The sequence below is a fragment of the Chiloscyllium plagiosum genome, unplaced genomic scaffold (genome assembly GCF_037043375.1).
Source record: "Chiloscyllium plagiosum isolate Xiang-an unplaced genomic scaffold, Cpla_swu_hap1 HiC_scaffold_11, whole genome shotgun sequence".
NCBI classification, from domain to species: domain Eukaryota; kingdom Metazoa; phylum Chordata; class Chondrichthyes; order Orectolobiformes; family Hemiscylliidae; genus Chiloscyllium; species Chiloscyllium plagiosum.
Window position 1 is genome coordinate 38483942 of NW_028270149.1, and position 12786 is coordinate 38496727.

The 12786-nt window shown below is 38.5% G+C and overlaps 1 protein-coding gene across 1 annotated transcript; it reads left to right on the plus strand.

The window, feature by feature from the left end:
- The first annotated feature begins 1193 nt into the window (after positions 1–1193).
- shisa2a (shisa family member 2a) lies at positions 1194–10523 on the plus strand. Its single transcript, XM_043705253.2, has 2 exons — positions 1194–1926; positions 7509–10523. The coding sequence occupies exons 1-2, from the start codon at positions 1638–1640 to the stop codon at positions 8036–8038; spliced, it is 819 nt and encodes a 272-aa protein (XP_043561188.2). The 5' UTR covers positions 1194–1637; the 3' UTR covers positions 8039–10523.
- The last annotated feature ends 2263 nt before the right edge of the window (positions 10524–12786 follow it).

The following is a 12786-nucleotide window of genomic DNA, read 5'->3' on the forward strand; positions in this document are numbered from 1 at the left end:
CAAGCAGAAAAAAAGTGAAATTAGAAGAAATGTAAGTGGCAAGCCACCCTGTTGAATGTAATTGTGTGGCTAGTTAGGCTAATCAGCTGACACTTAGAAGTCAACCACAAGGCATTGGGTCTTAAAGTTGGACTCCTGACGTTAATGGGCCGATCAGACGGCTTAGAACTCTGGGCCACCGTCAGCCTCACAGGTCATTGCTGAGGCCTCCCACTCTCGGAATTTCAGGTGCTGACACCATTTTTAAAGCCCAACATGCACCAGTCAAACGCTGGCAGTCCAAAACTGCCTTGCGCTGTCCTTGTCAATTGCCCCAAACATGTTGGACAGGGAAAATTGGCATCCTACTTTGACAACAGGAACCTTGGTGTTTCTATCCAGGGTGGGGGATGGAAAACTGCAAATCAAAGGGATGTCACAATGAAGATGTTAATATATGCTAATATATGCAAGTAGGCCTCTGTCCCTTCACTTCCAGCTCAACACTGTTGGGAAATGGGATTTTTTGTTCTCCACGTGGGAACTCCTCGCTGAACTTCTCCGGCGTTCTACCAACTTTATTGCCATTGCCTACATAGTGCAAGGGTTACAAAAATCTTTCTTCCTTCACAGATGCTGGAAGGCCAGCTGAGTTCCTCCAGTACTTTTATTTTATTCAACTAGTTCATTTTGAATAGGTTAATCTTTCAGTTTAAAGTCAAGAAGCTCAGGAACTCAATTCACGTTCGGAAACTGTTAATTTTTATACGTCCTGATTTCAGTGTTCCTTACATGATGAACAACACATTCCAAAGATTTCACTTCAAACATTTCTCAGCTCTGCTCTTTAAAACTCCATTTTCACCCCTTAATCTTTATTTCAAATACCCGACGGACTTTAAACTTAACCACATAGACTTAATAATTTTTTGAAAAATAGCCTTTCGCATCTTCTCGGAATAATCTCGTATCAGGTTTTGGATTGAACGCCTCTACATTGTTACAGTTTTATCAAGGTTATTTTGGTAGGGTACATCAAACTTTACAATTGACAAATTTAAATAAATCATTATATTGAATGTGCTCGCTCTCTCTCTCTCACCCGAATCTCACCGAAGAGGCGGAATATATATCCCTAAAGGCGTGACTTTGTAGGTGTTTCCAATCAGGATTGGTGGAGAAAGCTCAGCCTATAGGGATGCACTTGCCAGAATTTAAGTGAAAAGAAAAGATTTTTTTTAACAGCAGACTGAGTCAAAAGGGAATGGAAAGTGGATAGTATTATACTTGTGTCTGAAAGTTGCACGTTACCGACTTTAATTTGTGTCTTATGAGATTTTAAGAAAAATGATCATCGCTATTGTTTCTAATGAAAAGACTTGCTAACTGATGGAAAATTCTCTGAATGTTCTCCCGGTTAGAAGTTGAGAAGGCGATCGCCATGAATAGAGCTATTTAACACTGAGAAGTTAACACTCCTGCAGTACGCCTCGCATTGTCCAATATTTGGAGGTTCAGCCCTACGTGAGGAGGGAGAGGACAGAAACCGATTGTGAAAGCTGGAGTATTATAACAGCGTGCGTTTTTTGTTCAATCTCCCTTAAAATCGATCTGCTTTTATAAACTAATTGTTGAAGCCCGCAGTCCTCCTTGTGGCCATGGGGACTGCTCAGTTTGGTACACTGCTACTTTTCTTCACCAACTGGCTTCTCGGTGTTCACGCCGCTTCGGGAGAGTACTGCCACGGCTGGTCTGACAGTAACGGGAGCTGGCACTCGGGATTCCAATGTCCCGAGAGATATGATGGGCAAGAGGCCGCTTTCTGTTGCGGATCGTGTGGTCTCAGGTATTGTTGCTCCCTGCGAGATAATCGGCTGAACCAGGGCGTCTGCAGCAACGATAACAATGTGCATCAGGAAGCAAACTCTTATAGCAGGTCAACATCAGGTAGGGGGACAAATTGATCCTATCCTAATCACCACAGGTGGTTTACCGCATCCCATCTAGTTTTTAAATACGCTGTAATTATTGATATTCTGTATGAGTTATTTTCTCGTTATCGGATCGGAGCTAGGGAAGTTACAGTAAAAGATTGAGAATGTATATGCTGACTTATATTTATGTACATCAGAAGGTTATGCAAGCAAAACGGATTTGATCCCTCGTCTGTGCTCAGTTAACTAATTTTTGGCTGTTCATTGAAATTGGTTTTAGATCCTTTGGCTGGATAGGGGATGGGAGTGGGGGAAATCATACATGTTTCACAGTTCTGAGGAAAACCACACACTGCTCGACCCATTATACCAGTCTTAACTCTCAATATTTAGTCCCTATCCCTTGCTTTTTCCTTGCATTATTTCAGAGAGTGCTTGGACCACCACATCCAAGAGATGGTTCCAAGTCTTAACAGCTGCCTATTTGTAAAAAAAAAAAAATTTCTAAACTTTAGCATCGGAGGCCCATGTGAAACTCTACTCCATTGAGACAAAACACTATCAGCATATTTGCATTTGTTAAAGATCTGTACATGGTTTATATTGTAATTCTCTTGTTTCGTGGCAATTGACATCTGGTGCTCTTCAATTAGCCTTTTTTCATGTGCAGAATTTGGCATAAGTGTTGGAAGACTCATTAACTTGAGAATATTACAGAATATAATATCATCTTCTCACTGACGGGCACATGCAGATAATGGTCAGGATTGGGAATATTGGCTGATTTTCCATTGCCTAATAGAAGGACTACTGCAGCCAAGTCTATCTTAACTATTGCCCTGGGAAATATCTAATTCAGGGCAACACAGGGACTAAACGTTAGGCCATCTGGTCTGCATGCCTCAGAAATTATACCTTTGATAGTGATCTATAAAGAAAGTGGAATTGAAATAAAATGAAATTGCAAGTGGATTTAATAACCTTATCAAATATGGTAAAAGGATTGAAGGCCAATGGCTAATCATATTAATCCCTGATGCTAGCTTTTCAACTGTGATATCTTTTGCAATCACATTCCCTGTGTTGTTTTCTAAGTGGGTTAGTTAGTTCAGTTGACTAGATGGCTGGTTTGCAATGCAACTGTTGCTAATAGCGAGGGTTTGATACCTACCTCGGTTGAGGTTACCAAGGACTTTCTACACTCACCTGAGGCCCCCAGGTTAAACTACCACCAGTTGTCTCTCTCTCTCCCTGTCATGAAAGAGCAGTTCAACAGTCTGGTAATACTGTGGTGACATTTATTGTTTCGTAGCATTCCATCCCAACTAAATACACAACCTATATCATATAGGCTGTACCTTTTTCAGCCATTTGCAAGAAAGTATTTATTTAATGTTGTAATGAACAGTTACGTGAACAACCCATTCTGTAAAATATTTTTTCAATTTTCCATCTATATTAAAAATCTCTAATATATTCCACTTTGCTACCAATACAACAACTGTTGGAAACTGTGTTTTACTGCTTATCTTCAAGCCGTTCAGAATTTTGAAAACTTATTTGATTTTCCTATTGATCTTCTCTGTTCTAATAAAAATTCTCAAAGTATTCTATGACCTTGCATTCAAAAGGTATAATGCTAATGAATTATAACAACTTTTCCATGCCTCCAACATAGTCGTTCCATCATGTTTTTCTGTGGAAACTGAGATTAAAATAATACACGTTTAATACATACCTTGAATGACAAAAAGTATTAAGCAGCCTGCTACCCATGATGCCAAAGTATTCAACAAGTGCTGGAGTATGTACACAGAGGATGTTTGTGCATCTATAAGTATATCACTAAATGAATAACTTCCATTGACCAAAGTGCTGACCAGGACACTCCCCTAATCCCAAAACAAACTCTCCTTCTGCCAAGTGGAGATTATGTTAGGAGGAAAAAACTAGGCTATTAGAAGTCCTAAAAGTATGTTTATAATTGCTCACAGAGGCTAGTTATAAAGACCTTTATTATTGGGCCTTGGGGGGTAATTTTAAGCAAACCTACCAAGTGGGAAATTGGATTAGGCTCACTGTTCCCTTTGTAGCCCAATCTGATTTTACTCTGGATAAACAGCAAAATTACTGTCCATATGAAAGGAAGAGTCAACATAGTCTCCTCCACTTCCTTCCAGCCAGGTAAGTTTAAAAATGTCTGATATGTTCTTAAAATATTGCTTTAAGAAACACTCCTGCATTATACACTCCTGCAGAGTCTATAAATTCCATTATTAAAATTGTTTATCAGAGTAGTTGTGGAAATATCAGAGAATGTGACAAGCAGGTTTCTTCTCTCTACTTCTGAACTGTTGGCTGGATTCAGTCTATAAATTCTGACTGTCCTTCACTGCCTCTCTCACTTGCAAGTTTTTATGTGATCCCAGATTGTGAGTATAGGTAGGTTTCGACATTTGAGTGTAAAAAAAAAAATCAGTTGGTGGAGTTTGTTTAATGCTGAATTCTGGTCCTGTTGTCACTTGATATCCACAACTATACATGTACCATTAGAATTTGCTGGTTACAGTGGATATCTTGTGCTGCAATTGAATGGGCTTTTGAGTGAGACTTGTAGATTTCAAACCTGAAATATTCTTGACAGTCAGGGCATCCCTACTGAAAGGTCTTGTTTTTGAGTTAAGGGAAGTATCACTAATAATAACACCCCAACCACAGCCCTGATTAAGATTAACACACAAAGGTAATTAGATCCAATCTGGAATTTTCCTAGTCTGTAAATTTCATATAATTTCGGTGGTGTTCTTACCAATTGAAATTTCAGTAGGAACTGTTCATATCTAATTGCAATTTATGCATTGAACACTCATCCCTCTAATGTGGATAGAGATTATTCGGCCCATCATTGTGCACTGACTCTCCAAAGAGCATCATACCCAGGCCCCAACACAACCACCTTTTCCGCCCCCGTCACCGACCCCTGAGCCACTCCCCATAACCCTTCATTTATGATGGCTAATACACCTAGCCTGCACATCCCTAGACACTAACGTACAATTTAGCATGGCCATTTCACCTAATCTATACATCTTTGGACTGTTGGAGGAAACTGGAGAACCCAAGAGAAAGCCAGATTTAGGGAGAATGTGCAAACTCCACGCAGTCACCCAAGACTGAATCAAACCCAGGTCCCTGCCACTGAGACAGCAGTAATGTTTGTAAGCAACTACAAAAACGTACTTACCAAAAATCTGCACATGGGAAGGAAACTAAGCAATGATTAATGAACATTTTATGGGCTGGAGGAAGGTTTGTGCTAGAATTTTCCAGTTGTTGATAATGCTTGATTTTCTTGATATTTATCTAGTCCTTAGTGTACAGGGAACAAATTCAAAGTTTGAAGACAAAACAGACTTTGGAAGCATTGTAAACTGTTGAAGTGAGTGGATAGATGGCAGATCAAACTGAATGCAAAGATGAGTGAGGAACATGGAAAAACAAGATTAAAGAAAGGGTGCACAGGAGCAGGGAGACTTGGGTGTTTATGTGCATAAGTCATTAAAGGTGACAGGAGATGTGCAGACAGCAGTTAATAAAGCATTCCATATCCTGAGATTTATTAAGAGGGGCATAGAGTATAAGGGGAAGGAGTTCATGTGAACTTATGTGAGAATCATAGACTTGTTAGAGTGCAGAAGAAGGCCATTCAGCCCATTTTGTCTGCACTGGGACTCTGAAGGGGCATTCTTGTGCCCTTTTTTTTCTGTAACTTCGCACATTACATCTATTTAAACAATTATCTAATGCTCTCTTGTCTACCTTGTTGAATCTGCCTTCATTACACTTTGAGGCGGGGCATTCCAGATTCTAAGAGACTAATTAGACTGTTGCTAGAGTATTTGTACAGTCCAGGTGCCACACTTCAGGAAGAATGTGATCACTTTGTAGACAGTGCAAAGAGGTTTTACAAGAATGGTTCCAGGGATGAGAAACTTCAGTTGTAAAGATAAATTTGAAAATTTGGGACTGTTTTCTTTGGAGAGGCGAGGGCTAACATTAGATTTGATTGAAGTTTTCAGTCAAGTCTGAATAGAGTAATTAGGATAAAATTGTTTTCTCTTAAAAAGGATTGTGAATGAGGAGGTGATTTAAGTAATTTGAAAAACGAACAAGTGCAATGTGTGGGAGTAAAAACTTTTCCACACAGCATATAATAAAATCCAGATCTCTTTGCCAAGTTGTCAGGGACACCACGTTGTCAGAGTGACTGAGGATGTACATTAAATGCTGACCTTATAAATGATGCCAATTTCCCAAATGAATAAAAGTATATTCAGCTAATGAAAATAATTTAAATCCTTTGTGCAATGAAATGGAATGTAACAAGAAATATTATGCAAATCAGAATTGCCTAATTACTTCCCATTATTTATCCAGTTGAAGTTTCCAGATATCATTTGAGTTGGTTTTGAAAGTTGTCATTCAAAATGGTCAACAGCTGTATTAAACTGTATTGGCCCATGATCTGCTGTCAAATATATATAAGCTCAATGGGGCTTATAGTTTTTTTTGTGCAAGTGCAATAGCAACTTCAGATGATTTGATATATAGTGAAGGATGGAAGTCCTGAAATTGCTCTCATCTTGCAAACACATCTTGACGCTGGTTCCAGTCAATGAATGGCGGAAAGTTATTGTATTTGTTTACCAGATAAGAACTATACGGAGTTGCATTTTGTCACGTGAGTGTCTGTATTCACCACTAGTGTAACAGGCATCCAATCCTTTGCACACTCTTCTGCATGCTCCAACTCCACACCTCCTCCCCTTCAGCAGATTCACTTTCACTATTCTGGCTTTCAGGCTTTGGGCTAAATGAAGCCACTGCCAACAGACTCATTCACCAGCCAATTTACCAGCAGCAAATAACAGAAGAAAATGGCCAGTGGTTGGAGGAACATCTTGCAGAATCTTCCAGCTTCATTTTGTGTTTTGGAAGACCAGTGGCAGGCTGGAATGGATTGGTGTGCTCTCATAGGCCAGGTATTGGACCAGTCTGAATGTGTAACTAAAGTTGATGGTGTACGGATTCAGCCACTGTAAAGTATGGTCCAGAAATGACAGGAGAAAATGGATGCTGTTTGTAGAAATGTGAATATTCTTAACTTTAAAATTTAGTAGAAAGGAGCTTAATTACATCACATGACTATGCAAGGCCTTTCATCAATGATCATTATTGTAGGAAAATAATACAATGTAGGGAAATGTATCTTGCATCTTTTCAGAACTTCTTTTTTTTTGTAACTTGTAGATAAAACCAGGGGATGGTTTAATATTGCTTAACCATAAAATGTTTGACATGATTTTGTTACTTCATGTGCTTAAGAACAAATTCACAAGAAAAACCTGACTCCATTTTCAGAACCTTTCTTTTTACTGAGAACGCAGTATAATTTCTCCATACCACTGAACTCCACCAAATTGTAACAGAAATAGTCTTTAAATGTTTGTATTGTTGCTTTATACAATTCTTTAATAAGCAAAGTGTCAACTATAGTGCCCAATAATAACACTGTTTTTCACATTTTCTTTGCAGTTCCTATGTATTTGCCATTCCTCATCGTTGGTTCCATATTTGTAGCTTTCATCATAGTTGGTTCATTCATTGCAGTTTGCTGCTGCAGATGCTTGAAACCCAAGCCACAGGAGAACCAGCAGGATGCCCCCACCCAGAGCCGTTTGCTGGAGTCTATTCCTTCAACTGGTATCAGAACCCCTTCCCGCCATTCTACTTCCAGCTCCACGACTACTTCCACAAGGAGTTCCATGGGACGGCAGAACAACATCTGTTCCATGGGAACAGATGGCATAAACCTCTACATGAACATGCCTACAAATTTCCCTGTCATGGGCTGCCACCAAACTCAGCAATTCCTACCTTCACAATCCACAGGAAATCCTTTCCTACCAGCACAATATATTAGCTATGGGCTTCCACCAGATCATACACTCGTAATGACTTCTGCATATGTGGACAGACCAGGTTATGGACAACAATCTCATAATCCTTATTCACATGGAACATTAAGTGGTGACCAGCTGATGTATCCTGCAGTCACTCTGTAAGATTTATTCATATGTAAAAATAAAAGCAGACAGTCTTTATGGAGTCCCTGACAGTAATGCAAGAGAAATTGCAATATTTAGTCAAATGGTAATAATTTAAAAATGGCTATGTAACATTGCTTCTTTTGACTCACAGTGCTGCATTACTTTTAGAATTAATAATGTAAGAGATAGAAGCAGTAGGCATTTGGTCCTGGAGACTTTTCTGCCATTAATAACATCAAGGTTGACCTACTACCTCAACTCAACCTGCCCTTAATTCCATTAATGTGTTCTATTAACCTCTGTGTTGAATATACTCAACAGTTGAGCAATCCAAAGTTCTCAGACAGAGAATTCCAATGATTCACAACCATTTGAGTGAAGAAATCTCTTTATCTCATTTGTAAATATCTGACTCTTTCTTCTGAAACTGTGGTCCTGTGTATAATTCCGTTTTGTCTCACATTTTCCTAGAATCCAGAGAATATAGCCTTTGCCTGTTAAATATCTCCTTTATAGGACAATCACTTATTAAGGAAGATGTCAAGTGAACGTTTCTAGGATGCATACTCTCTAGGATGAATGCTTTCTTTACCTAAGGAGACTAAAATCATACTTAGTGAGTGCTCCAAGTGTGGCTTCACCCGTGCCTTATGTAATTCTAGTTAGTCTTCTTTATTCTTATGATCTAACCCTTTCATAGCAAAAGCTCTCATAGCATTTGCTTTTCCAATTCTATGATTTTAATTCTTTTTATCTGGATGTTAACTTTCTGCAAATCATAAATATAAATACATGTCCCCCTGTACACATTTCTTCGTCTGTTGCCCATTGAAAAAATATTCTGCTTTGTTTAAAAATTAACCAGTTACTTAGTAGTGCAGATATTGAATATTGCTGAAAAGAAAGACCTGTTCCTGAAGCTGTTTGTTATGCACTTTTCAGAACAAATGCAAGAATGCCAAATTTTAAACTATCACAACAATTTATATTACAGAAAAAGGGAAACTTATAGACTGACAAGTCAACTTTGATTGGTGGAAGTGTTGCAAAGGGAGACTGTAGGTTTGCCATGCTTCTGTGTAATTCCAATAAGTAATGTTTGATCTTATTTCATTCTACAGAGAACTGACCTCTGCATATGAACATATGTAATTTCCATGATGCATATATGAGCCATGTTCTGAATTTTACTGATCATCTTATATTGGTTCTTAGAGTAGCTATTAATGCACCCAGGATTATTCAGCAAGGGTTGCTGAATTAAGGAATCACAGTTAACATTAAATACTTTGTCTTAGATTTGCAAGCATCATATGGTTGAGTGTGAACTGCACTCTGCCTACTACAAACATTCAGAGATGAGATGTCTGACTTAGTTCACTAAGTATTAGAACATATTACATCCATACTTGTCATCAACCTGCCACTGAAATTTATTCAGTAACATAAATTTAGAATCTCTTTTAGGACTGAAAACAGAATCCTAATGTATTTCCTACCAAAATGGGTAACTTCATGGTTCTTCACATTTTATTTCATCTGCCAGATGCTCAACTTGTTCACTTCTTTCTGCAGTCTTTTTATGTCATCCTTACTATTTATTCGCCCCACACTTTGAGTTGTCAGCAAACTTGGAAACATTCATTGTATGCTATCTCCTCATCATGGATTGTAAATAGTGGAGGCCAAACAGTTGTGCTGTATTGCTAGATAATGCTATGGACTCAGTCCCCTACTCTTTTCTCATTGATATAACTTGACCACCACATCTTTAATCTCCTCCGTGCTCTTCAGTTGAAACTTATCAGTTGGGGGAGGTCCTATTTTATGCTTATACTGCATTTTAATAAAATTAACAAATAGAGAAATTTCATCCCTTTCAACGATTATTTCAGTTCTTCAACGACACAGTTAGAAATTCATCTTGGGGAGCTGTGACACATGCCATTTGTGCCAAATAGACAACCATTATTCATTGTCCTTTAATATTTAATTGCTATAGAACTGAATATCAAACACTAAAAAATGTGTAGTTAGTATGATACCAACCAAAACAAATCCATATCCCATGGATTACTCTAATCTTGGCTCTTCTTCATTAATCAACATTTTTATTCAAATTTTGTGGAAGTAATTGTTCCTGTATTATACGTTATTGAACTGTGTAAATAGGTTCCTCTCACTGATTAATGCTCTGACTGATTAGCAGTACTAAACTTGCAGTCAAGTTCCAGGTTCAGTTCAGTATGCTAAGTTGGGTTTCTACAGTTGGTGTTGATCAAACTCTGACTGTAGGTTTGCAGAAGGATTTGTAAATATGTTTGTGTATATTTATATAAAATGTATTTTCTGAGAAAAGTTTGCTATTTTTGCTTATAGTTAGGATTGCTTTTTAACAGTTCATTAGGTCCCCTTGCTCCAAATGTATTATGTATGATTTTTATGAATGACAATTATGTTTTGTACATTTGCTCAGGATGTGAATAAAATGTGAACAAGTTGCATTGTTATGGACTTATTTGCTTCTTGTAAAGTTATTAAGTATGAGGAATTAGCAAATGTAGGAAGAGCAGTTGGGGAATGGACTGGGAACATTGTGAAAGGTCAGGTTTCAAGGGACTCTTGAAGAAGGAAACAAAAGTGACAAGGTAAAGAGAATTGGAAGTAAAGTTACAGAGTTCAGTGGCTTGTAGCTAAAAGCAGTACTGTTAATGGTGGTGCAAGAAGCAGTGGGATGGAACAGGATGGGGGAGGTCGGTAATCATGTTAGAGTGGTGGCTGCAAATATATGGCTGGAAGTGGAAATGGAAACAAATCAAGCACTTAGTTATTTGGGTGGAACATGTCTTCTGGACCTTTTAAAAATTGTCTAGTGTTTAATGCTAGAAATGTGTGTTACAAATGTCCTATTTCAAGTACTCAGTGTATCCTGTTGTATGAATTAATTGGTTAATCACGACTTCCTAAAGTTTTCAAAAATTAACATCTGTTCAAATTATAGTCTCGTATCAAAAAAAACATTTTCTGTTACTTTCTTGAAAACAATAGAGAGCTTTAAGATTCTTGTAACATTGTAGCCTGTCTGCCTAACTAACTAAGCTCTAGAAGTCAGCAACTGCAGTGAGATTATTGTTGGCTCTGGTTCCTTTTTGAGGAAGAAAGAACTTTGTTTTGAATTCTGCACTTTCAAGCATATTTTTCTCCCCATTGCCTGATGAAAGTATAGACTTTTGTTTTAGTTTGGTTCCTCAGATGATCAGTGCTCTCCGACATCTTGGGACAATAGTTCACCCGGTGTGTGCTGATACAGTGAATGTCAGAGGGCTACCTCACCATGATTAACACTGGCATAATTCAAGGTCAAGATGGCTTTTGGTTTATAGGAAGATAGGACCATCCAAATAGCCTCTTCCAGTACTAAAATTTTAAACTGCATTATATTAATTGCATTCTCATATTCATCAGTGTTCATTTCTGTCAAATAACTGTTCAGTATGCTGTAGGATTTTCTAGTATAGCTCATCTCAATGCACTTCCCAGACACACTTGCAATTCATCAAAACTGAACCAGACTCTAATTCCATCCAACGGTTGGGACGGAAGGTGAAAAGTCAGGAGAATAACATTCGTGGAAACCTTGAGGATAGGTTTCAACTCTAGAGAGTTGTCTCCGGTTGTAACCGGGTAAAGAAGCAGAAGCACCATGTTAACCTTCAGTGACTTGAAGGAAACTTACTGGGGATGGGCTAGAGGAGGGGAGGTGAGTTGCTATTTGTACACAGCGCAAAATTAAGCTGAGTTTGTTCTAAATAGGAGTGAGAGGGGTTGACGGTAACTCAGCCAAGGAAATTGTTTAAGTTATGAGTAAGCCTGTTGTAATGCTAACATTTTGTCTGAGACATGAAGCCCAAATGCAGATTGGCTCTGACCTGGAGTTCCCAGTTGCAATTTGTCCCCTTTATTCAGAATCCGAGTCCAAAGAGACAGCGAGAGAAATTACTTTCCATTGACCGTGTGATTGCACCGTGTGTGGTGCAGTGGGACTGTAGCTCTATTTTCAGGGTCTCCATAGAGACAAGTCAATGATGCCTAATTCTAACAACCCTAGTCAAAACTTGACTATGATCATTTATTTTCATTTTGGACAGAAAGCAGTTAATATTAGAAGACCTGGTCACTCTTCAGCCTAACTGTGGCAACTGGGGGTTTTGGTGGAAATGAAAGAGATTGATAGCATATGTGTGTGATTGTTGTACACATTGTGGTATGAGCCACAATGCTCCCCACAGTAGTGGCCTACCTGCCTGGCTAATATCCAAGCTGAACCATAAGCAATGGCAGCAAATACTACAGAGAGCTGGTTGGTGTAAGAATGCAGTTTAGAAGGACATTGAGTAACAGACCAATTTATGGACAGTAACAGGAATCACCCAAAAGGTGGAGAAATCCTCTAATGAATATGTTGATAAAACATACTCAGAATATGAGGAATATTCTGGGATAGAGAAGCCCACCCAAAATGATCCAGTCTCTCTTAAAATGTTACAAAAGGGCTGTGTCTGAGCCACCAAATAATCCTAAATCTGGAAATCTTAGTGGGTAATGATTTCAGAAACATCCTACAATGAGCAAGTGAAATAGCTGTTAAACTGGTGAAGTGTGCCTCAAAGATTAGAGCAGTATTGGTGGAAATTGTGGTAATATCAGATCCAGCTAGTGTTGAAAATATGGGCATCCTATGCAGACAGAATGATCAAGGAGGG

Bases quoted from the DNA above. Each gene is read 5' to 3' on its own strand.
- shisa2a (XM_043705253.2), top strand. From the start codon at position 1,638: ATGGGGACTGCTCAGTTTGGTACACTGCTACTTTTCTTCACCAACTGG. The intron at 1,927-7,508 runs GTAGGGGGACAA...TTTTCTTTGCAG, and splicing joins TTATAGCAGGTCAACATCAG to TTCCTATGTATTTGCCATTC.